Here is a 23,057-nt window from a genome sequence, read left to right as displayed (position 1 = left end):
CTTAACAGATCGACACCTAACTCCAGGTTTGATGTTGAGGAAGGAGCAGTAGAGTCAGAGTCGACATAAAGTTGGGTCACGGCAATGTGATCTAACTTCAATCATTCTGTGAGCTGCCCTGGAGAAACTGCCTTTGAGGAAAGCAGGACGTCTTTCTGGTTAAACAGTTCTGTGGCATTTCTCCGCCAGCCTGTACCAGTTGCTGCAGATGCTGCTAACCAAATAGGTCCTGCAGCGTCGGCATCTTCTTTCCATTTCCGTAGGTGTTCATACGGGAGCTGATCTCCAATGCTAGCGACGCCTTGGAAAAGCTGCGTCATAAGCTGGTGTCTGAAGGCCAGACGCTGCCAGAAATGGAGATTCACTTGCAGACTGACGCTGAGAAAGGCACCATCACGATCCAGGTACTTCATCCAAGTGTCCCGACGCGGGGCACGCCACCCTGCCTCCCGTGCTGGTGACCGCCGGGGCCTCTCCACCCACTGGGCTGGGTGACCGGCTGCCTTTTCGTCATGGCTCTAGGCTCCTAGTGACCTGCTGACCACCTTTACTGTTAATTTACTATAAAAACACTCATTCAATATAGAAAATTTAGAAAATACAGATAAGCAGAAGAGGAGACGCTTTATTTATTTATTGTTAAATTTTATTGAAGTATAGTTGATTTACAATGTGTTAATTTCTGCTGTACAATGAAGTGACTGTTATACATATATATTCTTTTTCATATTCTTTTCCATTCTGGTTTATCACAGGGTATTAAATACAGTTCCTGTGCTATACAGCAGGACCTTGTTGTTTATCCATCCTATATATAATAGTTTGCATCTGCTAATCCCAAACTCCCACTCCATCCCTCCCCCTAACCCGCCCCGCAACCACAGGTCTGTTCCCTATGGCCGTGATTCTGTTTCTGTTTTGTAGATAGGTTCATTTGTGTTGTATTTTACATTCCACATGTAAGTGATATCGTATAGTATTTGTCTTTCTCTTTCTGATTTAACTTCACTTAGTATGATAATCTCTAGGTCCATCCATGTTGCTACAGATGGCTTTATTTCATTATTTTTTTATGGCCGAGTAATATTCCATTGTATACTATATATATATATATACATACATATATATATATATATATACATACACCACATTTTTATCCATTCATCTGTCAATGGACATTTAGGTTGTCTCCATGTCTTGGCTATTGTAAATAGTGCTGCTGTGAACATAGGGGCGCATGTATCTTTTCGAATTATAGTTTTGTCTGGGTAAGTGCCCAGGAGTGGGTTTGATGGATCACATGGCAACTCTAGTTTTCTGAGGGACCCCCATACTGTTTTTCATAGTGGCTGCACCAGTTTACATTCCCACCAACAGTGTAAGAGGGTTCCCTTTTCGAAGAGGAGAAAATTTAAAATCACCCCATCATTCAAAGATAAATACTGTTGACATTTTAGTATGTGTCTATTTAGGGTTTTGATCTATGCATTTGTCTACATATCTAAACAGATTTTTAAAAATTTTTTTGGCCACGCCACAAGGCCTGTGGGATCTTAGTTCCCTGACCAGGGATCGAACCCGCGCCCTTGGCAGTGAGAGCACAGAGTCCTAACCGCTGGACTGCCGGGGAATTCCCTAAACAGATTTTTAAATGATATATTATTTTTTAATATACAGGTGACCCTGAATAACACTGGGGAGGTGGGGACAGGCCCTCCCCACAGTCAGAAATCCACATATAACTTCTAGTCTGCCCTCTGTATACCCAGTTCCTCCACATTTGCAGGTCTCCCTACGCAGTTCCTCTGTACCCACTGTTCCACATCCACGGATTCAACCGACTGTGGGTCGTGTGGTACTGTAGGTAGTACTTGCTATTGGAAAAAAATCTGTGAATATGTGGACCCGCACAGTTCAAATCCGTGTTATTCAAGGGTCAGCTGTAACTCTTCACATTTTTTAAAAAATTTATTTATTTTATTTATTTATTTTTGGCTGTGTTGGATCTTCGTCGCTGCACGCAGGCTTTCTCTAGTTGTGGCGAGTGGGGACTACTCTTCGTTGCGGTGCGCGGGCTTCTCATTGCGGAGCACAGGCTCTAGGTGCGCAGGCTTCAGTAGTTGCAGCACGCAGGCTCAGTAGTTGTGGCATGTGGGCTCAGTAGTTGTGCCTCGTGGGCTCTAGAGCGCAGGCTCAGTAGCTGTGGCACACGGGCTTCGTTGCTCTGCGGCATGTGGGATCTTCCCAGACCAGGGCTCGAACCTGTGTCCCCTGCGTTGGCAGGCGGATTCTCAACCACTGCGCCACCAGGGAAGCCCCGCATTTTTAACTATACTTATACTCTTGTGATGCATATTTCCCCATGTTACTGAATATTCTATGGTACTATATTTTAATCACAGCCTGGTATTTGGATTAACAGTCTTACTTTAGATGCAGCAATAGTTTTGGCGGCTGTTGTAACCTTTGAGCAGTTTAAAGTCAAAGAGTTAGAAAGGCAGAAGTGGGGTTCATCAGGCAGTGGGCCTGAGGGCCACCACGTTCCTGAGACAGCTGCTCTAGGACCTGCTGGCTGGGATTATGGGGCGGCGGGGGGGTTGTGGGGCGTGCATCCTACGGGGTGGAGGGCCTGCCTCCGTGGACTCTGCCTCTTCCCAGCAGGCCTGGTTTTGCTTCTCAGAATTGCTGCTGGTGTCTGGTGCTCTCTTGTTCACTCCTTTGCTCTGCTCTGTGCATGTGTGTGCCTTGCTTGCTGCTGGTTTTTTTTTTGTTTTTTTTTTTTTTTAATAAATTTATTTATTTTATTTATTTGTATTTGGCTGCGTTGGGCTTCGTTGCTGCGTGCAGGCTTTCTCTAGTTGCGGCGAGCGGGGGCTACTCTTCTTTGTGGTGCACGGGCTTCTCATTGCGGTGGCTTCTCTTGTTGCGGAGCACGGGCTCTAGGCGGGGCGGGCTTCAGTAGTTGTGGCGCGTGGGCTTCAGTAGTTGTGGCTCGTGGGCTTTAGAGCGCAGGCTCAGTAGTTTTGGCGCATGGGCTTAGTTGCTCCGTGGCATGTGGGATCTTCCCGGACCAGGGCTCGAACCCGTGTCCCCTGCATTGGCAGGTGGATTCTTTTTTTTACCATTTTATTTTATTTTATTTTATTTTTTAATTTTATTTATTTATTTATTTATTTATTTATTTTTGGCTGTGTTGGGTCTTCGTTTCTGTGCGAGGGCTTTCTCTAGTTGCGGCAAGTGGGGGCCACTCTTCATCGCGGTGCGCAGGCCTCTCACTATCGCGGCCTCTCTTGTTGCGGAGCACAGGCTCCAGACGCGCAGGCTCAGTAATTGTGGCTCACAGGCCCAGTTGCTCTGCGGCATGTGGGATCTTCCCAGACCAGGGCTCGAACCCGTGTCCCCTGCATGGGCAGGCAGATTCTCAACCACTGCGCCACCAGGGAAGCCCGGCAGGTGGATTCTTAACCACTACGCCACCAGGGAAGTCCCGCTGCTGTTGTTTTGAGAAGCTTTATTGAGATATGATTTTTACATATAATCAAGTTCCCCAAGTTCAAGTGTACAGTGAGTTTGGACCAACATACACGGTCATGGGACCACCCACACCACTGATGTCATCACCCCAGTATTCCCTGCCCTTCCCAGCCCTTGTCAACCACTGATCTGCTTTCTGTCACTATGGTTTTCTATTTTCTAGAATTTCATATAAACAGAATTACACAAGAGGTAGTCTTTTGAGTCTGACTTCTTTCACTTGTCACAGTGCTTTTGAGATTCTTCTACGCTGTTGCATGTATCAGTAGTTTGTTCCTTTCTGTCACTGAGAAGTGCTCTGCTGTGTGGAGGCATCACAGTTTTATGTGTCCATTCACGAGTTGGTGAGCACTTGGGGATGTTAGGAATAAAGCCACTGTGAACATTTAAGTCTTCGAGTGGGCATATATTTTCATTTCTCTTGGGTAAATACCTAGGAATAGGATTGCTGGGTTGTAAGCAAAGTGTCTGTTTAACTTTATGAGAAACTGCCAAATGTTCCCACAGCAGGTGTCCCATTCTGCGTAACTCCTGGCAGCATTTGGGATGCCAGTGGCTGCACATCCTTGTCAACACTTGTCACTGTCAGTCTTTTTAATTTTAGCCATTCTGGTGAGTGAGCAGTGTATTTCATTGTGGTTTTAATTTTCATTTCCCTAATGATTAATGGTGTTGAGTATCTTTTCATGTGTTTGCCATTCGTATATCTTCCTTGTGAAATGTCTTTCAGATTCTTGCTCATTCTTAATCAGGTTGTTTGTCTTTTTATTGCATTGTAAGAGTTCTTTGTATATTCTAGGTACGAGTCCTGTATCAGATATACTTTTGCAAATATTTTCCCCTAGTCTGTGGCTTGCCTTTTTATTTTCTTAGTAGTGGCTTTTGAAAAGCAGAAGTTTTTAATGAAATCCAGTTTATCACTTTTTCCTTTTATGCTTCATGCTTTTAGTGACCTGTCGAAAAAGTCTGCCTATTCCAAAGTGATAAAGATTTTCTCCTATCTTTTCTTCTAGAAGTTTTACAGCCTTGGCTCTTACACTTAGATCTGTGATCATTTTGTGTCTATGTAAGGGAAGGTCTAAGAGTTGTTTTTTGCCTGTGGCTGTCCCATTGTTTCTGCACCATTTGTTTTCCTTTCCCCAGTGATTTGTCTTGGAACCTTTGTCAAAAATCACCTGACACTGTCTGTGCAGCATTTCCTGGACTCTGGTTTGTCCCTTTAATCTATGTGTCTATCCTCTAGTGAGGTTTTCTCCAGTGAGGCCTGGCTGACGTGGCTGGAATTCACCTTTTCTGGTGACAGTGTTCTTACTTTGCTGGGCCCGCCTGGCAAGTGTAACTGATGTACTTGTGCCTGGGTGTCCCCACACGTCCATCCTGGCTCCCTGGTGCATTCGCTTGGGTGCTTAGCTTGTCTCTCTCCTCAGGACACTGGCATCGGGATGACACAGGAGGAGCTGGTGTCCAACCTGGGAACCATTGCCAGGTCGGGGTCAAAGGTAAGCCCCCCGCTGCCCTTTCCTCAGGTGCTGCAGCTGTTCCCCCTCTCAGGTTCGAGGGTCTCCCCTCGAAGGGCAGTTCTGACCAGAGAGGGTAGGTCCCAGATGCTCTGGACACCAGCTTCAGAGGAATGTCCTCAGGCACAAGCTTGTTGGCATTGGGGACCCTTTATCACAGGATTTCACTGTGTCGTCACGGGGACCTCAGAGGCACTTTCTGTTATTTGCTGGATGGAGTCAGTACTTTGCCCATAGCTAGAAACTGGCCAACCCTAGGTTCAAAGCCCGTCAGTCCACGTCTGATACGCCAGCCATTCTGCCTCCTGACGCTTTTATCCAAGTGCTTTCTTAGCATTTATTTGAGCTGCATAGGCTTGAGGAGGGAGTGATGCAGAGACGGCATGGTCCATGATAGTCTGCGGGGCCCATGGGTTGCAGGCTGACTGTTCTCCAGAACTGCTGCCTGGAGACAAGCGACCTCCACGCTTGTCTGCTCCAGGGTGGTCGGGTGCTGGTGCAGCTTGAAGCCGACAAGGGGGATGGTCAAGGTGTCCTCCTCCAGCACCAGCCCCGTACAGAGGCTGTGTCCCTCGGCTGCCTTTGTGCCTCTCCTGGGTGAACAAATGCTCTTTGTTTTTTTGTGGGCCTAAGTGGTGCCTAAAATGGCACTTCATGCCAAGTGCTTGAAAACAGTCTAATTGTTAGTCCAGAGTGATTCACAGAAATTTCTACTTTAAAAAATGACTTTACCATAACTGTTTCCCCTACTACATTTTTGGTTGTATTTCTGTGAAGGGAATCTGTGCTGTCATCACATACAGTAGCTACTAGCATGTGGCTGTTTGAATTAAAATTTTTTTTTTAATATTTTAATTTTATTGGAATATAGTTGATTTAGAATGTTGTGTTTAGTTTCAGGTGTACAGCAAAGTGATTCAGTTATACATATACCTATAATCATTCTTTTTTAGATTCTTTTCTCATAGGTTATCACAGAATATTGAGTAGAGGAATTTAAATTAATTAGAATTAAATACAATTTAAAATGTATTAGTTCTTTCGTCACACTAGCTACACAGTTCAAGTGCTCAGTAGCCAAATGTGGTCAGCAGCTCCCACATTGGACCACACAGAACATTTCCATCACCACAGAACGTCTGTGGAACAGTGTTCATAGCAACAAGTATATGCATTTTACTTAATTTTTAATATTAGGAACTTTGATTACATGAGTTACAGTAATTAAGTGCTCTGTGATACCATACAAAAGCATGTGTTTGGTGTGTAGTTTGCCCACAAATCTAGGAGTCTCCTCCCCTGAACGTCAGGGGCCACTCCGGGCTGGGCCCTCTGTGGGGAAAGAGGGTGGAACGTACGGGGCTGTCTCGAGGGTGAACCACAGCCTGAGACTGCGCTGGAGGAATGGATGCGCTGCTGCAGGCAGACGGCAGGTCTCCGGGGCAGGGCCGCCCCCCTCTGACCGGTCTCACTCCACAGGCCTTTCTGGATGCGCTCCAGAGCCAGGCGGAGGCCAGCAGCAAGATCATTGGCCAGTTTGGAGTGGGTTTCTACTCGGCCTTCATGGTGGCTGACAGAGTCGAGGTGTATTCTCGCTCGGTGGACGCAGGCAGCCCTGGGTACCAGTGGCTTTCAGACGGGTAAGTGAGCGGGTCCCACATCACACACGGAGTGTCCCCGGGCCCTGGGGCCATCGTGGCAAGTGTCGCCTGCCACGCAGAGTGGGACTCAGCTGGAGCTCGCAGCCTGGTCTGGGAAGCCAGGCTCCTTGGAAAGCACCAGGGTGCCGCCCTGGGCTTTTCATGGGAGGCCTGAGCCCCACACTCGGGGAGCCATTACTCTTTTTTGCCGGGTGGGTCCCTGCTCTGTGCTCCGGGGCGGGTGCCTTTGTTCTGAGGCGCGTCCGTGACTCCTCTTGGGGGTCAGGGTTTGGCTCCCTGGCTGCCCCACCTCACGCCGTCTCCACCGTGTGCTGGGCCTGTGATGTCCAGGGACATCTCGACTGTTCGTGGAGGATGGCACCCACCAGAGCCAAGGTTAAGTGTTTATCTCACAAGCCCCCAGACTTCATTTCTGAATCCTGCTTTCCCGCAGGAAAAGTGAAAGTGGGGCCCACAGTCACCAGGGCCGAGGGATCGACAAGGTGCCCCTTGTGTGCTTCTGCTCTTGGGAGGAGGCGCCTGGCCAGGGGTCCGGAGCGCTTGGAGTTAGCACAGGACGGGGGTCTCTTCCCGGAGTCTGGCGCTCACCTGGCCGCTTCAGGGGAGTGTGAGACCGAGAGGTCGTGTTCAGGAGTGGGGAGCCCCGCGCCCCAACCCCAGCGGCCACTGTCCCTGGTGGAGGTGTGATGGCCTGGGGGACACTCCAGCTTCCTTTCTATGCAAGTCCTGCCTGCCACGTGGGACTTGTCAGCACTGACAGGCAGAACTCGCCTTCCTTCTCCCGCGTCTTAGCTCTGGGGTGTTTGAAGTCGCTGAAGCCTCAGGAGTTAGAACCGGGACCAAAATCATCATCCACCTCAGGGCAGACAGCAGAGAGTTCACCAGCGAGGCTCGGGTTCAAGGTGAGCGGGAGCCTGGGCCTCTGGGGACGTGCGCGCGGGTCAGTGCGGTACCTCCTGCCACTGCGTTGTAGGACATTTTGGGGCGGGGGTCGCAGGCGCAGGGCTGGCCGTGGGTTGGGGCAGGGTCAGGTTTGCCCTCCTCCTTTCGAGCAGCACTGCCTCCACTGCGCTTGCTGGTGGCGCAGGGTCCTGTGCTCGTCCTGCCTGTGCTGTAAGATGTCGCCAGCCCGCCCACCCAGCCTGAGTCCCGACTCCCGGACAACCAGAGCGGGTGCAGCTGCGAGGTGCTCCTCTCTGTCCAGGTCTCACTGGATGCTACTGAAGGTGCCCAGCGCTCTCAAGGGGTCACGTTAGCCCGTGAAACCCTGTTTATGCCGCCAAGAAGGCATCGTGTCTCATGGTGGCCTGGGCCTCGAGATCCGGTTTGGGAGTGAGTTCTGCTCCCTGTGTGCGGGCAGGGCAGGGACGAGGCCTCCCAGAGCTGTGTGACCCCTGCAGCACCTTCCAGAGCTTTCATCTACAGAAGCTTCCCGTGTTCATTGCTTTTTTTCTGTCTCTTCCAGACGTGGTGACAAAGTACAGCAAATTTGTCAGCTTCCCCTTGTACCTGAACGGAAGGCGCATTAATACCCTGCAGGTGAGGCCTGGCTGCCTGCAGGCTCAGGTGGCTGTGGAGATGAGCCGCTCCACGTCAGGCTGGCGGGGCAGAGGTGGGACTGGGCGTTGCTGTCAGAGCCCCGGGACTGGGTGTTCTGGGGGAGGCGAGATCTGTGGGTGCAGGCAGGTCCATGTGCACCAGGGGTGTCACCCTTCACAGCACACGCTTCGTGCTCCTGAGTGTATTCAGTCATGCTGCCGTCACCATGGTCGGTTCCAGAACGTTTCACCCCCAGAAAGAGACCCCACGCCCATCAGCAGTCACTCCCACTCCCCGCCCTGGCCCCTGGCAACCAGTCCATTTTCTGGATTGGCTTATTCTGGGCGTTTCATAAAAATGGAGTCGGCCACTGTGTGGCCTTTTGTGTCCAGCTTCTTACTGTGTTTTCAGGGCTTATGCTGGTTGTAGGGTGTATCAGTGCTCTGTTCCTTTTCACGGCTCAGTAACTGTCCAGCGCGTGGCTCAACCGTGTTTCTCAAGCCGCTCACCTGTTGGTGGCTAGTGTCACAACGTCGTGCAGGCTCGTCCAGACCCTGCCTCCTGCTTTGCTCTTCCTGACACTGTGCTGGGGACAGGGCGCTTGTTCCCAGAGCCTTTTGTGTGTCTCTGTCCAGCGCTGGAGAGGGTGGGGCTGGAGACAGAGGGCCCGGGAGGCCGACCCTCAGTCATGCTGAGGGCTCCTTTGCCAGCACCCGGGCCCCGCGAGCTCCACCAGGTCAGCTCCACGTGTTGTTGGGAGGATGCGTCTGAAACAACGTCCCTGTTCATTCCATTTCCAGGCCATCTGGATGATGGACCCCAAGGATGTGGGCGAGGGTCAGCACGAGGAATTCTACCGCTACATCGCTCAGGCCCATGACAAGCCCCGCTACACCCTGCACTACAAGACGGACGCACCGCTCAACATCCGCAGCCTCTTCTACGTGCCGGAAACGGTGAGCCGGGCGCAGGCCTGCCGTGCGGGCTGCCAGGGGCCTGTCCGCTGCTCCCTGGGTTTACACACCAGCAGCACTTCCCCTGAATGGTGACAGCTCAGCACAGACATCACAAAAATTGCCTTAGCAGCATCAGGATGAAAGAAAATCCTGTACGTCTAGACAGGTGAACAGAAGTTGAAGTGAGGGGTGCTGAACAGAGATGTTTGGTCCGGCAGGCCTGGGCTTTGTGGACGGGTGCGGGCGTCCTGTCTCCATGCAGTGCGCTCTCCCTACTTCCGCATGGCTCAGGGCAGCACCGTGAAGGCCCCACCAGATCCTGCAGTGGGGAAACCTGCTTGGGTTGAACCCAGCTTTCCTGGCTTTAACTGACTAGAGCCTGTTACCCATCTTGGAAAGAGCTGTTCTACCCTCCTGCTGCGTGTGCTCTGCAGACCAGCAGCCCCAGCCTCCCCTGGGCCCATTAGGAGTGCAGAGCCTTGGGCCCCCGCCCAGGACCCCCCAAGTCAGTTCCCACCTTAACAAGATCCCAACATGATGTGTGTGCAAACGGTAGCTTGGGAGGCGCTGGTTTAGAGCAGGGTTGGCAGACAGCGGCCGCTTTGGGCTTTGCAGCCTCGCACCACCAAGGACTCTGCCCCTGTGGCGGAGGCTCACGGGCCACACTGAGATGGGCGCGTGTGGCTGGGTTCCGAAAAGTGTAGATGTGGGAATTTGGATTTCATGTATTTTTCACATATCATGAAATGTCCTTTTTTGCCTTTTTCCTCAACCATTTAAAAATGGAAAAGCCATTCTAAGCTATACAAACAGGTGATTTGGCCTGTGGGCTCTAGTTTGCTGACCCCTGACCCCTAGCAGGCTTGGCTCTGTTCGCAGGGACATGTAAGTCATTGTTTTTATGGGGAGGGCGGCAGCTGCCCAGAGAGGGCCCCCCACCCCACCAGGAGCCATGGTGGGAGGGGCCTCCCCGGGCCCCTCTGGGCTTTTGAACAGACAGACACAGGCAGGACACCGCACATCTGCCTCAAATCTCCCAGCCCAGGTAGGCTTAGGAAGGGGTTCCCCGTGACCTTGCAGGCTCTGCCTCCTGGCAGGGCTGCCACGGATTTCTGCTCTTGCCACCTGACGCTGCCCTTTCCTTGCCTCCAGAAACCAACCATGTTTGACATGAGCCGGGAGCTGGGCTCCAGTGTCTCGCTGTACAGCCGCAAGGTCCTCATCCAGACCAAGGCCACCAACATCCTGCCCACGTGGCTGCGCTTCATTCGAGGTTTGGTGCCAGTGTCTGTGCCCAGCCGTGTGGGCTGAGGCCCAGGAGCAGCTGCCTGCTCCAGATGCCAACACCATCGGAAAGGGCTCATCTTTGATGAGTGCGGGGTCAGGGCGGGTCACCACAGCTGCTGGCTGGTGAGCCGAGTCCTCACAGCGTGGCGCCTCCCAGGGAGCTTCCTGTCTCCAAACACTATTCTTGGTTGATTTATCCATGATATGTTATGATTTTGAACAGAAAACCCAGGAGGTAGTTTTGAAAAAGGGTCCAACTGATGCTGAAATCATAGAAACTGTCCCGGCAAAGGCTCGCCGGCCTTGCTTGCTTTCCTTCCGACCCCATGGTTGTGACCTGGGCTCTGCCTGAATTCTAGGAAGACAAGGGACTGGGGAGGAGGCGCCCCCGAGCGTCCTCCCTTCTTACCCACACTCGGCCTGTGTCTCGCAGGTGTGGTGGACAGCGAGGACGTCCCCCTGAACCTCAGCCGGGAGCTCCTCCAGGAGAGCGCGCTGATCAGGTGAGGAGCCGCAGGACACAGTGGGCACCTCACCGGGTTCGCCTTTGCCACGAAGGCCCAGGTGGGCTTGAAGCTGCCGAGAGCAGAGGGTGGACCTGAAGGTGCCCAAGGGAGCTGTGGGCCTGGAGAATATGAACAGGTCACGTGTGCTTTGCTCCCTGTTTTACTTCACGCTTTTATAAGAGGGGTTTGGAGACTGACATTGAGGAGAATTGCGGCCAGTTCCAGGAGATGTTCCCTCCCTTGGCCAATCCCTGTCACTCAGTCCCGGGGCAGCCGCGGCAGGGGAAGTTCCATGCAGGGCTGTCTCTGAGTGGACGAGGCAAAGGACGGCCCCAGAGCCAGGAGAACGTCTGACCTCGGTCCAGGAAGGTCACTAATGGTGTGAAGGAGACAAGGGCTGGGTACCGAACTCTCTTTTGGAGACATTGCTCTTGGAATCCTCGTGAGCTGGGGTGGCCGAATTTCTGCTCCCCCATCCTGATCATAGCAGCAGCTGCTATTTACTGAGCATTTATTCTCACCCAGACTGTACCGAGCCCTTCCTGTGCAGCCTGTGTCATCCTTGCAGGTGGGAGCCACTAGGTCTCCATGTCATAGTTGTGGAAACTGAGTTACAGGGAGGTCACACCTGCCAGTGAGTGAACCTGTATTTGAACCCATGTTTTCTGACCTCAGGCGTGTGCTCTGCCCCCCAGCAGCTGGGACTGGGCTGACCCCAGACGCTGGCAGGATGCGAGGCTGCAGGCGGGGGTGTGTCCGGCCACTTGGTCACTGCTGGTGGTTTTCCAGGGCTAGGTTGTCAGTCTGAGCACTCATCTTGACCAGCAGAGTCAGACTTAAATGAAATTTTTTAAAGAAACTTAAAGAAAAAGTAGAAACTTGATGCAAAGTACATTTTTCCCCTGAACGCTGGGAGAGTAAGTTGTCCACTCTATGCCCATCGTCCCCAGGTATCTCAGGGTGTGTTTCCAGAGAACGAGGAGAGTCTCCTCCCAGCCAGCACAGCCGTCAGTTGGAGTTGACGTGGTGCAGCTGCCACGTCTCATCCTCAGACCAATCCACGTGGCACACTTGTGCCCGTCACGTCCTCTAGAGTAGGAGGGTCCAGTCCAGAGTCACACAAGCCTTTAGTTGTCATGTTTCTCCAGTCTCCTGGAGGTTGGCCGAATTCCACAGTCTTTCCCCGACTTTCAAGACCTGGATGCTTCTGAAGATTTCATGCCAGTGATTCTGTAGAATGGCCCTCTGCACAGATTGTGTGATGCTCCCTCATGCTTAGGTGCGGGAGTTGCACAGAGTGATGCATCCTGTCAGGTGGGGCACGACTTTGAGTTGTCCCTTTACTGGTGATGTTCATGTTGACACTTGATTAAGGGGGTGTCTGCCAGCCTGCTCATGTGAAGTTACTCTTTTTCCCTCTGTAATTAGTAATGATGTTATGTAATGGGGTGGTATTTGACAGCTATGTGTTCATTTCTTACAATATGCATGTGCTTTTCTTAATATCTGTATAACTGATTTGCATGACTTGATTTCCTGTTTTATTCAAGGGCTATAATCTGTTACTGTCACTGTTTATTTTGATGCCCAAACTGTCCCTGATTCAGCAGGAACCTACTCAGGCTGACTCCTTTGCCCTTTGACCTATTCCCATTGTGCTTTGAGCGCTTCTGTATTGAGTTTACCCAATACCAACCAGCACTGCCGTGGTCTTGGCCTTTGCTTCCCTTGACAGTGAGGAATCTGCCTCTGATTTTCCCTAACGCGTTTACCTCTGACCAGTCCCCTCCATGTTACCCATCTGCCATCGCTGCTGCCCCCCTGCCCCGCCAGCTCCCTGCTCCTTCATCTGCTTGGGCCCTGATGCCACACGGTGGGCTAAGGGGGTGTCTGCCAGCCGTTCTGCCAACTGCTCGCTGTCCCCAGTCTGGATGTCCTCTTCTGAGGTCCTTGGGCTCTGACACTCCACACCGGGCTCCTCCAACCCTCACCCTGCATGGACACCCTCTTCGTTTCATCCTAGCTGCTGTGGCTGCCCCACCACAGATGCAGGTGCTGCCCTTTGGCTGAAGGACTGAGTTATTCAGGATGGAAGTGGAAGAGGATAAGCTTAAATGAACGTTAAACATTATTGTTCCCCTACCCTGGATTATTAAGGAAACAAATGGTAATTTCACCTTTTTAAAGGAAAGGCAGAATATTAAGGAAATAAAAAAAAATACTCCCTAATACCACTAATAGTGTTGCTCACGATTTTATGCCATTATGTAGTGCTCTTGTAAACACCCTGATACACAAGATCCCAATTTTGTAAAATTGTAGTGCACATATAGTATATCCAGTATAAACCCAAGTTAAAGTGTATGCATTGTTTATACAGCATTGATCCTAATTATGAAAAATATAATGCACAGCAAGTAGTATGTATAGTCTTTGCATACTTATATATGTACCCTGTAATTTATCCATATTGGGATTTTTCTGGTTTTTCTTTCAACCCAGGCACTTTCTCATGTTATTAAGGATCATATCATTAGAGGATGTTGATCTTTAATGGCCGTGTATCTTTCCATCATTCATTTCAACCTGTTCCCTGCTGTTGAACACTGAGCTTGTTCATAATTGTTTTCTTTTTTCTTTTCTGTAATTAAACTTGCTTCAGAGCTTATTTATTTATTTATATATTTTTGGCTGTGCGCGGGCTTTTTCTAGTTGTGGCGAGTGGGGGCTACTCTTAGTTGCGGTGCGTGGGCTTCTCATTGCGGTGGCTTCTCTTGTTTCAGAGCCCGGGCTCTGGGCACGGGGGCTTCAGTAGTTGTGGCATGTGGGCTCAGTAGTTGTGGCTTGCGGGCTCTAGAGCGTAGGCTCGGTAGTTGTGGCGCACGGGCTTAGTTGCTCCACGGCATGTGGGATCTTCCCGGACCAGGGCTCGGACCTGTGTCCCCTGCATTGGCAGGCGGATCCTTAACCACTGCGCCACCAGCAAAGTCCCATAATTGTTTTCTATTTTATGTGCTACAGTGAAATTTCTGGTCCATAAATCTTGGTGACTCATGAAGGTGTAATCTCAGAACCATAGTTTGTCACTCTCCACAAGGTTGGGGGGTGTGTGTGTGTCAGCTAGCATCCCTGACTCTAGGGGGCGCGTGTCTCCTTAACTGGTGTTGGCCAAGGGTAACTTTCTGGTATGTTGTCTTCACTTCTCTGATTATTAGTGGGATTGAACATTTTTTCATATCCTTCCGGCTGTTTGTATTTCATGAAAGTTGCTCTTTTGTGATATTTGTGATAAATGCTTTTCTGTTCATAGGAAACTCCAGGGCGTTCTACAGCAGAGGCTAATAAAATTCTTCATTGACCAGAGTAAAAAAGATGCTGAGAAATATGCCAAGTTTTTTGAAGATTACAGCTTGTTCATGAGGGAGGGCATCGTGACCACGGCTGAGCAGGAGGTCAAGGTAGAGTCTGGGTTTCTGGGCCTTTCTCTGGGCTGCCTTGGGCTGTGGAGGAAGCTGCTGGAGATCAGAAACCTGAGCTTCCCAGGACGTGATAATGGCATAGCCAGGCACCCCAGTCACCGCTCCCAGGGGTCAGGAAGTGCAGCTTTTGGCCTCTGGACTCCGTGGGTGGTCCCAGCAGGCCCGGCATGCAGTTGAGCACATGCCCAGCTCCTCCAGTGCCCTCAGTGGAGGGGAGCGGGCATTTAGTGTCTCTTCCCCCAAGGGCCTGGGGGGCTTGGGGAGGTCACAGAAGTCAGGACAGGAGAGGTGCCTGGTTCACGGGGTGGGGAGGGCAGGTGAGGTGTGTGTAGTCAGGGCAGTTCATCATGTGATCGGTAGAAATCCATCAACACTGTGCCACTGGGGCCAGGAGTCAGTTAATTGTGCAATTACTTAAAAATGATGAGATTGTTCCATAAACATTTATTGGCCATTTTTTTTTTTAAAGTATTAACCTTTTTTTTTTTTTTTTTTAATTTTATTTATTTATTTATTTATTCATGGCTCTGCTGGGTCTCCGTTTCCGTGCGAGGGCTTCCTCCAGTCGCGGCAAGCGGGGGCCACTCTTCATCGCGGTGCGCGGGCCTCTCACCATCGCGGCCTCTCTTGTTGCGGAGCACAGGCTCCAGACGCACAGGCTCAGCAACTGTGGCTCACGGGCCCAGCCGCTCCGCGGCATGTGGGATCTTCCCAGACCAGGGCTCGAACCTGTGTCCCCTGCATTAGCAGGCAGACTCTCAACCACTGCGCCACCAGGGAAGCCCTATTGGCCATTTTTAAGTTGTGATACAGTTCCCATACAATAAAATTCACTCTCTTAAAGGGAACAGTTCATTTAGTATCTTCACAGGTTGTATGTCCACCACCACCTGGTTCTGGAACATTTCCATCATCCCCAAAGACACCTGTCCCCATTAGTCACTCCTAGCGCCAGGGTTTCGTCTTTTGCTCCAGAACAGCAGCAGGGAAGGAGGGTGACCAACTGTCTGGGGTCCCAGGGTTCGTTCTGCAGGCCGTGAGGGAGGGTGGGATGGGGGCTGGGCGCTGCGGCTACCAGCCTGCTCCCCCCAGGCCCTCATCACCCCGGGCCCTCCTAACCCCGGTTGTTGGCATGAGGACTCCAGCGGCTCCAAGTGCTGCCTGCTCAGACTCTCCACTCATTCCTCTCTGTGTTTGTAGGTAGCGGAACACAGGTGGTGCCAGAGGCTTTTCTAAGTGCTTTATAAACACTGACTGACTCAGGGTTTTGTTTTTTTTTTTAATTAATTAATTAATTAATTAAATTTTTGGCTGAGTTGGGTCTTCATTGCTGCACGCGGGCTTTTCTCTAGTTGTGGCAAGCGGGAGCTACTCTTCGTTGTGGTGCACGGCCTTCTCGTTGTGGTGGCTTCTCTTGTTGCAGAGCACGGGCTCTAGGCACATGGGCTTCAGTAGTTGTGGCGCGCAGGCTCGAGAGAGCAGGCTCAGTAGTTGTGGTGCACGGGCTTAGTTGCTCCGCGGCATGTGGGATCTTCCCAGACCAGGGCTCGAACCCGTGTCCCCTGCATTGGCAGGCGGATTCTTAACCACTGCGCCACCAGGGAAGCCCATGACTCAGTTTGTTAATGAGGATCAGTAACATGCACAAGAGCATGAGCTTAGCCTATGAACCTAGAGCCTGGCTCGCTGGGTGGGCTCCCAGATCCGTGGTTTTGCCTGTTCATCCCCCTTTCATCCCCACCACATCACTCTCTCATCTGGACCTCCCCTCTGGGCACCGTGGGTTGTTGGAGATGAGTCGGTGGCATAGACGAGGCAGTTTACTGTCAGGTCACGTCCAGGCTGGTGCGTCAGGGAGCTGGGCCCCAGCCTGTTGCTGCTTCTGTCCTTACAGGCGACTCCCTCATGGAGTCAAGATGCCACCAGCAGTCACACACACATCTCAGCCGACAGAACCAGATGGACAAGCCCCGCCTTTCAGGGCCTGTTCTCCAAGTCACACACCCCACTTTGGCTTGTACCCCCTGGGCCAGGACTCGTCCCCTGGCTGTGAGGAGGGCTGGGAAGTGTGGACTTAGCACCTGTGTCCGCTGCTTGGCGAGAGACAGGGTCTGTGACTCAAGACAGAGGGAGGATGCTGGGTCCAGAGTGGGCTCTGCCATGGACAGGGCCTAGCCACTCCTGGGACCATTTGTGCAGCTCACCTGGACAGGCCTTCTCAGCAAGGCCCTGGGCCACCTGTGGTGGAACGTGCTCTCCGAGGTCCCCTGAACTTCTGACATGGGCCCCAATGGACAGCACTGGAGTCCCCCAGAGCTCCCCAGGGCCCGAGCCAGCCCAGGGCGCCGTCCCTGGGCCAGGCTCCCAAAGGAGCCCTCTTTGGCTGTAGGACACGGTCACCAGGAGGGTGTGAGGCCAGCCAGAGCCTTTCCTCCCTTAGCTGAAGGCTCCCAAAGTCTGTGCCCCGCTGTCAGGAGGCTTCCAGAGCCAGGACCTGGAATGAGCAGTGACCTGGCCTCTGTCCGTCTACAGGAGGATATCGCAAAGCTGCTGCGGTACGAGTCGTCAGCACTGCCTGCTGGGCAGCTGACCAGCCTCCCAGACTACGCCAGCCGCATGCAGGCCGGCACCCGCAGCATCTACTACCTGTGCGCCCCCAACCGGCATCTGGCAGAGCACTCGCCCTACTATGAGGCCATGAAGTGGAAAAACACAGAGGTGGGTGAGCCGAGGGGCAGGCTTGGCCCCGACCGGGCCTCCCTGCACTTGTCCTTCCCTTGGGGCCAGGTCAGAGGGCGAGGGGGTCTGAGCGCTGAAGGAGGGTCCCCATGCTCACTGAGAAATGGCTGAATGTGCCCACGATTCGGGAGAGCCGAGCAGTGAGAGGTCAGCATCCAGGGTCACAGAGCCGGGCCCAAGCCTGCCTTCTAGTTTGGGTCTTTCTAGGAGGTGACACAGGGATTTCTCTATAAATAGCATCACTGCTTCTAAGATATAGCCAGAGCATCCCTGAGAGCCATCTGTAAACCACTGCGTCCACAAGGCCCAGGAACCCCAGCACCCCCTGCATGGCCCTCAGATGCTGGGCCCAGCCCGCAGCCCCAGCCCCTGGTCCGTGTCCCTCTCCTGTCACGGGCAGAGGGTTCCCCGGGCCTGATGGAAGCCATTTTGGGTCCTCACAGGTTCTCTTCTGCTACGAGCAGTTTGATGAGCTGACCTTGCTCCACCTTCGTGAGTTTGACAAGAAGAAGCTGATGTCTGTGGAAACGGACATCGTTGTCGACCACTACAAGGAGGAGAAGTTTGAGGACAGCTCCCCAGGTTGGCTTGCTTCCCTTCTCTCTGGGCACAGGTGTGGATGGTGGCCTGGGGTGCAGGTGAGGCCAGGCAGGCCCGGGGAGCTGGCACTGTTTGCTACATGGCCTCTTCCGTTCTGCAACAGTGGGTCTATATGGGGTTTTCTTTTCAGCTTGCCTTCCTAAGATTGATAAAGCTTAAGAGAATCAGACATTTTAAAGCCCTAACAAAATTATATGGGCCTCAGGCAATCAAAAGTATCCTTTCTGGGGTCCAAATTTATCTGCTTAATTTTAGATGAAGAGTGTTTTGGTAGCTTCTGTCGTGCCAGTGGCTGGCGGGGTGGAGGGAGCCTGCCGATGGGAGCCTGTGGGGAGGGAGTTGTGGAGACGGCCTCCGAGCTCACCCTCCTGCTCTCCTGTAGCTGGCGACCGTCTGTCAGAGAAGGAGACAGAGGACCTGATGGCCTGGATGAGAAACGCACTAGGGTCCCGTGTCACCAATGTGAAGGTGAGGCCTCCCAAAGACGGGCCACCACCCAGCCACCATGGATGGCCCTTGGTGACTGCACAGCTGGCCAGCCTGCCGGCTCTAGTTGCTGCCGCTCCTGCATGTGTGTGCTCGTGAGCACGTAGCCACATGTGCCCGAGGAGTTGCTGAGGCGGGGCGGGCAAGCTTGGCTTTGCCTCCACTTTGTAGAGCAGTTGGAACCAAGAAAGTGGAAGGTGAGCAGCTGAGGGCCTGGTGGGCAGGCAGAAGCAGAGAAGAGATGTCCCCACTTGGCCTCCCCAGGGCCATCCTCGTCCAGGCCTAGAGGAGCTGCAGTGGCTGAGGACACAAGGGCGTACGGTCCAGCTTGGGTTCTCAGTGGGGGTTCTGGGTAGGCTTTAGTGAGCTAGGAACTCACTGATCCAGCTCTGAGCTGCAGGAGAAAAAACACAGTCACCAGGGAACAGGTGTCACTGGTTGAGGGACATGTTCAGGAGTGGCCCCAAAGGGACAGGCAGGTGTGCAGGGTAGGGAAGGCCGAGAGCAGAGGAGGGCAGACCTGGGGGCTCCACGGGAGGTAGCAGTGGGTCTCTGAGGGAGGCGAGGGCTTCCTGGCAGGGAGCGAGGCGTGTGGCTGGGGTTTCTTTGTGTAACACACATATCGTGTCCGTGCTTTACAGCGGTGACTCATTTAAGGTGGCCTAGGAGGTAGGTAGAATTCTCGTCCGTATCCTATGAAGGAAACAGGCAGAGCGCTTCCGCAGGTCAGGAAGTCGTGGAGCTGGATCCTTACTGTGCTGCTGGGAAGGGGGCGGCCATGGGCCCAGCAGGCCCAGGAGAGTCTCTGGCGTAAGTCAGGGGGCCTGAAGCCTGTGGGGCTTGGTGAGAAAAGGTGTATTTGATGAAATAAAGGCCAGAGGGAGCCACAGGGAGGGGGTGGGTGAGAGCACCGTCTGCAGGAAAGATGGACACAAGATTGAGGAAGAGAGGCTGGGCCAGTGGAAATGGGGTGGCCAGTCCTGGCGGGTCTTAAGACAGTCGCTGTAGGACTTGGCAGTGGACCCTGTGAAGCAGAGAAGTGCAGATAACACCAGGCAAGATGGACCTTGGTTGGTAACTGATGGGTTAGAAATTGGTAGCTTTGGGGTGTAGAAAAGGAGGGAGTTCCCAAGCAGGGTACGATTCAGGCTCCCTCTCTCGTTAGCAGGTGATTGGGAGGGAGGGAGGAGCACTGCTGGTTGAGGGTACGTCGCTGGAGACCTGCGTTCTCCTGTCTTGTCATTTGGGGAAGCTTTATACCTGGTCAAGACCCTGCCAGGGCCCCCGTCACCCCCGGCCTTGCCTGCAGGTGACTCTTCGGCTGGACACCCACCCTGCTATGATCACGGTGCTGGAGATGGGGGCCGCCCGGCACTTCCTGCGCATGCAGCAGCTGGCCAAGACCCAGGAGGAGCGTGCTCAGCTGCTGCAGCCCACGCTGGAGATCAACCCCAGGTGAGGCTGCCGGCTCCAGGCCTCTTGGGCCCAGGGCCCTCGATGCCCAGGGCATGGGCATGCTCATTTCTGACCCGCCAGGTAATCTTTTAAAATTGTATGTGAGTGGGTGTTCTTTTATTTATAACACATAGAAAGTGCATAAAGCTTTTGGACAGTTTGATAAATGTTTATAAACACCCGTGTAATTGAACTGTATTAAACTATACCCACGTGACGTTTAAAAAAACTGAAACTTGCCGGCGCCCAGATGGTCCTATTTTCCTCCCACTTGAATTCTGTCCCGCTCTCCAGGGAGAACCATAGTCCTGACTTCTGCGTCAGTCACTTCTTTGCTGTGCTTTATGGTTTTTCGGCTACTTGTGCATCATTACACACAAGCTCAGTTCTGCCTGTTTCTGAACTTCACGTGAATGGACCCCTGTGCAAGGGTTCCCTTTGAAGCCTTACTTTCTTCCCTCGGCGTGTGATCAGATGCATTCATCTGTGGGGGTGACTACAGTTTGTTCTTGTTCACAGCTGAATCACAGGGTATGAGTCTACTCAGCACAACTATTTATTCTATTTTGATAGACATTTGGGTAGTTTCCATTTGGAGGCTGTTGGGAACACATTGCTCTGAACATTCTTGTCCCCCGTCTGGTGCTGCGCATGTGTTTCTCCAGGATGTGTGCCCAGGCGTGAGAGCACCTTATCCTCAGCTGGGCTGAGTAAGGCCCACTGCTTCCAGAGGGCAGAGCATGGGAACCCAGGTCCCTGCAAGTTAGAAGGCTACTGTTCTTTTTTCCGTTGGGCTTTTAAAAAAAAATTGATTGGTAGTTCTTTATATATACTTTATCAGTTGCAAATATCTTTTCTCACTCTGTCTTTTCACCTGTCTAAAGGTGTCTTTTGAAGAGAAGTTCTTAATTTTTTTTTTTTTTTTTGAGAAGTTCTTAATTTGAATGTGATCAAATGTATATACACTTGTTAGAGATTTCTTAAGACCCCAAAAAGCATCTATTCCAGACATGAGTTTCTTCTCCTGCATGTCCTTCTAAAAGCTTTATAGTTCTGGCCTTTCATGTTGGTTGAGCCCATCTCTAACTGGCCTGTCTGGGATTGGGGGCTAAGGGGGGTTCTAGTTTCATCTTATTCCATGCGAACACCGTGTTGCCCACACCGTTAACTGTGCTGCCTTCTCAGATGAGTATCTCTTGGAAACTTATGTTTTCTTTAGAGTTCTTGCACATTTTTTATAGTTATTTGATGTGTCTTTTTTATTGGATATTTTGAAATTTCATTTTCTAACTGTTGTATATGGAGACAGTTTCTTTTTTGGAAATTGACTTTGTATACAGCAGTAATTTTTTACATGAATTTACATAAACAAGTTACCAAAAACGCTAGAAAAGTCCATAGTCTCACCCCCACCACAGTCACTGTACCCTATTTGGTATATTTTCTTTTGGACTTTCGTCTTATCGTGGGTTTTGGTTTTTTTATATAGTACATGTCTAATTTTATTATTCATCACCTATAAATATTTTTCCATGTTGCTTTAGAACCATTAATTTACTTAAAACTACTGGCGAGTAGGGGGAAGTGCCTTTTCCAGTTTCTGAGCCAAATTACTAGCCACGCAATTACTGGGTGAAAGATATGAATTGGCTCATGGCTGGCCACAAAGAGCGTCGGATGCCTCTCAAAGGAGCTGTCCTGGTTGGCAGGTTGGCATAATGGGTGCAGGCCTGTGTAATGGGCTCACAGTTCCCAGCTGTGAGTCCCCAACAGAGATGGACGCTGACTGGACACCCCCTTGCCTTACCTAGTTCTGACACAAAAGCAGTTTTGTAAGATAGCTGTGCAGAGTGCTCGTTTCTGTTGCCAAAAGACTCTTATTTTACAAATTTGCTTTAAAATTTGTTAATATGTTCATATGGTTGAGAATTCTAAAGAACTAAGGGAGTTCACGGTGAAACGCGCCCCCCCCCCCCAATCCCCAGTTTCCTCACGTGTCTTCAGAGACGCTGTGCGGGGGCCTCCTCTGGTACACTTGCTGTGCAGTGTGCTCACCTTGCTTTGTAAAGTGTTTGCTACTCTGAACAGCGCTGTGAGGGGAGGGAATCATCTCGTCTCAGACGGGGACCAAAGACACTCCTGCTGTCCTCTGAACCTTTCCCCAGTGCCTTCAGTTTTATCAAACTTATCAATTTTTGACATTCTCTTAAAATTATACCTTATAATTTTGATGTATGTTTCCCATTGTATTTTTTCCTGTGCAGAAAATATTTCAGTTTTTTTGTAGTCAGAGTTATTCTTTTCTTTCTGACTTCTGGGTTTGTATTTTGTTTAAAAAGGCTTTCCCCTTCCGAGATTATAAAATACTTCTTCCCTGTTTTCTTCTAGTATTATACTTTTTTGCTTTTGATTTTTACATTTAATCTTTGATCCCGCTGGAAATTATTTTGGTCCAAGGAATCACGTAGGAATCCAACTTGTTTCCTGGGTGCGGCCCAGTTATCCTGTCTTTATGAGGTACTAACGAAATTCCTATATGAATTGGGCCATTTATACATTGTCCACTTTGTTGCACTGAGCTGTTACTTTTCATTTTCCAGAACTGTTTAATTACTGGAGCTTTATGTTTTAACTGGGACTTCCTCCTCTAACTGTTCTTCCATGTTTACTTTTCTTTATAAATTTTATACTAGATGTTTTAGATATGAGTCTTTTAATGTAAAGGAATCCTATTAAACGTGGATTAATTTAAGGAAAGTTTCACTTCTATTTATGGTCCACTTATCCAAGAACTAACATATGTCTTCTCATATATTAAACTCATCTTTCTTTACCTTAGTAGTGGTTCATTTATATCAATTTAATATCAAAACTTTTGCTGGGTTTTCTGGGTATATAATCTATAATTGATCATTTTAAAATTTTTTATGTGCTTTATTTTTTATACTGGACCTTTCTATTACCCTTTTTTGCATGTCCTGATAACCCCAACATTTCAGAAAAGTCACTGGAACACAAAAAGTTAGAGGCTGTCAGGCTGTGTGCACCCCCAGCCCTGAGCTAATAACTTCTGGTGGTTTCTGTGTTCAGGCACACACTCATCAAGAAGCTCAGTCAGCTGAGAGATAGCGAGCCTGACCTGGCCCAGCTGCTGGTGGATCAGGTGAGTCTGCTGGAGAAATGCGAAGAGTAAACTGAGGCATGGGGCTGTCAGCTTCAGGAGGCTGCCTATTCCTTTGAGGTTTCCTCTAAAACTCTGTTTTAAACAGAACAGTGCTCTTCCTTACTTCTCTCTTTG

General features: G+C 51.0%; 1 protein-coding gene across 1 annotated transcript in view; it reads left to right on the top strand.

Annotated features, from left to right (window-relative positions):
* The window catches only part of TRAP1 (TNF receptor associated protein 1), a 55,121-nt gene that overhangs the window by 31,696 nt on the left and 368 nt on the right, over positions 1-23,057 (top strand). Inside the window, exons 4-17 of the mRNA XM_036827197.1 lie at positions 264-404; positions 4,962-5,033; positions 6,531-6,691; positions 7,505-7,614; positions 8,178-8,251; positions 9,052-9,207; positions 10,360-10,480; positions 10,928-10,997; positions 14,311-14,458; positions 17,012-17,197; positions 17,662-17,800; positions 18,201-18,286; positions 19,614-19,759; positions 22,850-22,922. Of these exons, the coding sequence (XP_036683092.1) occupies positions 264-404; positions 4,962-5,033; positions 6,531-6,691; positions 7,505-7,614; positions 8,178-8,251; positions 9,052-9,207; positions 10,360-10,480; positions 10,928-10,997; positions 14,311-14,458; positions 17,012-17,197; positions 17,662-17,800; positions 18,201-18,286; positions 19,614-19,759; positions 22,850-22,922 (1,683 nt within the window). The remainder of the gene's footprint in view (positions 1-263; positions 405-4,961; positions 5,034-6,530; positions 6,692-7,504; positions 7,615-8,177; positions 8,252-9,051; positions 9,208-10,359; positions 10,481-10,927; positions 10,998-14,310; positions 14,459-17,011; positions 17,198-17,661; positions 17,801-18,200; positions 18,287-19,613; positions 19,760-22,849; positions 22,923-23,057) is intronic.

This window comes from Balaenoptera musculus, chromosome 15 (genome assembly GCF_009873245.2).
Source record: "Balaenoptera musculus isolate JJ_BM4_2016_0621 chromosome 15, mBalMus1.pri.v3, whole genome shotgun sequence".
NCBI lineage: Eukaryota > Metazoa > Chordata > Mammalia > Artiodactyla > Balaenopteridae > Balaenoptera > Balaenoptera musculus.
The sequence above is the reverse complement of the archived record's forward strand: the minus strand, read 5'-3'. Positions and strand labels throughout refer to the sequence as shown.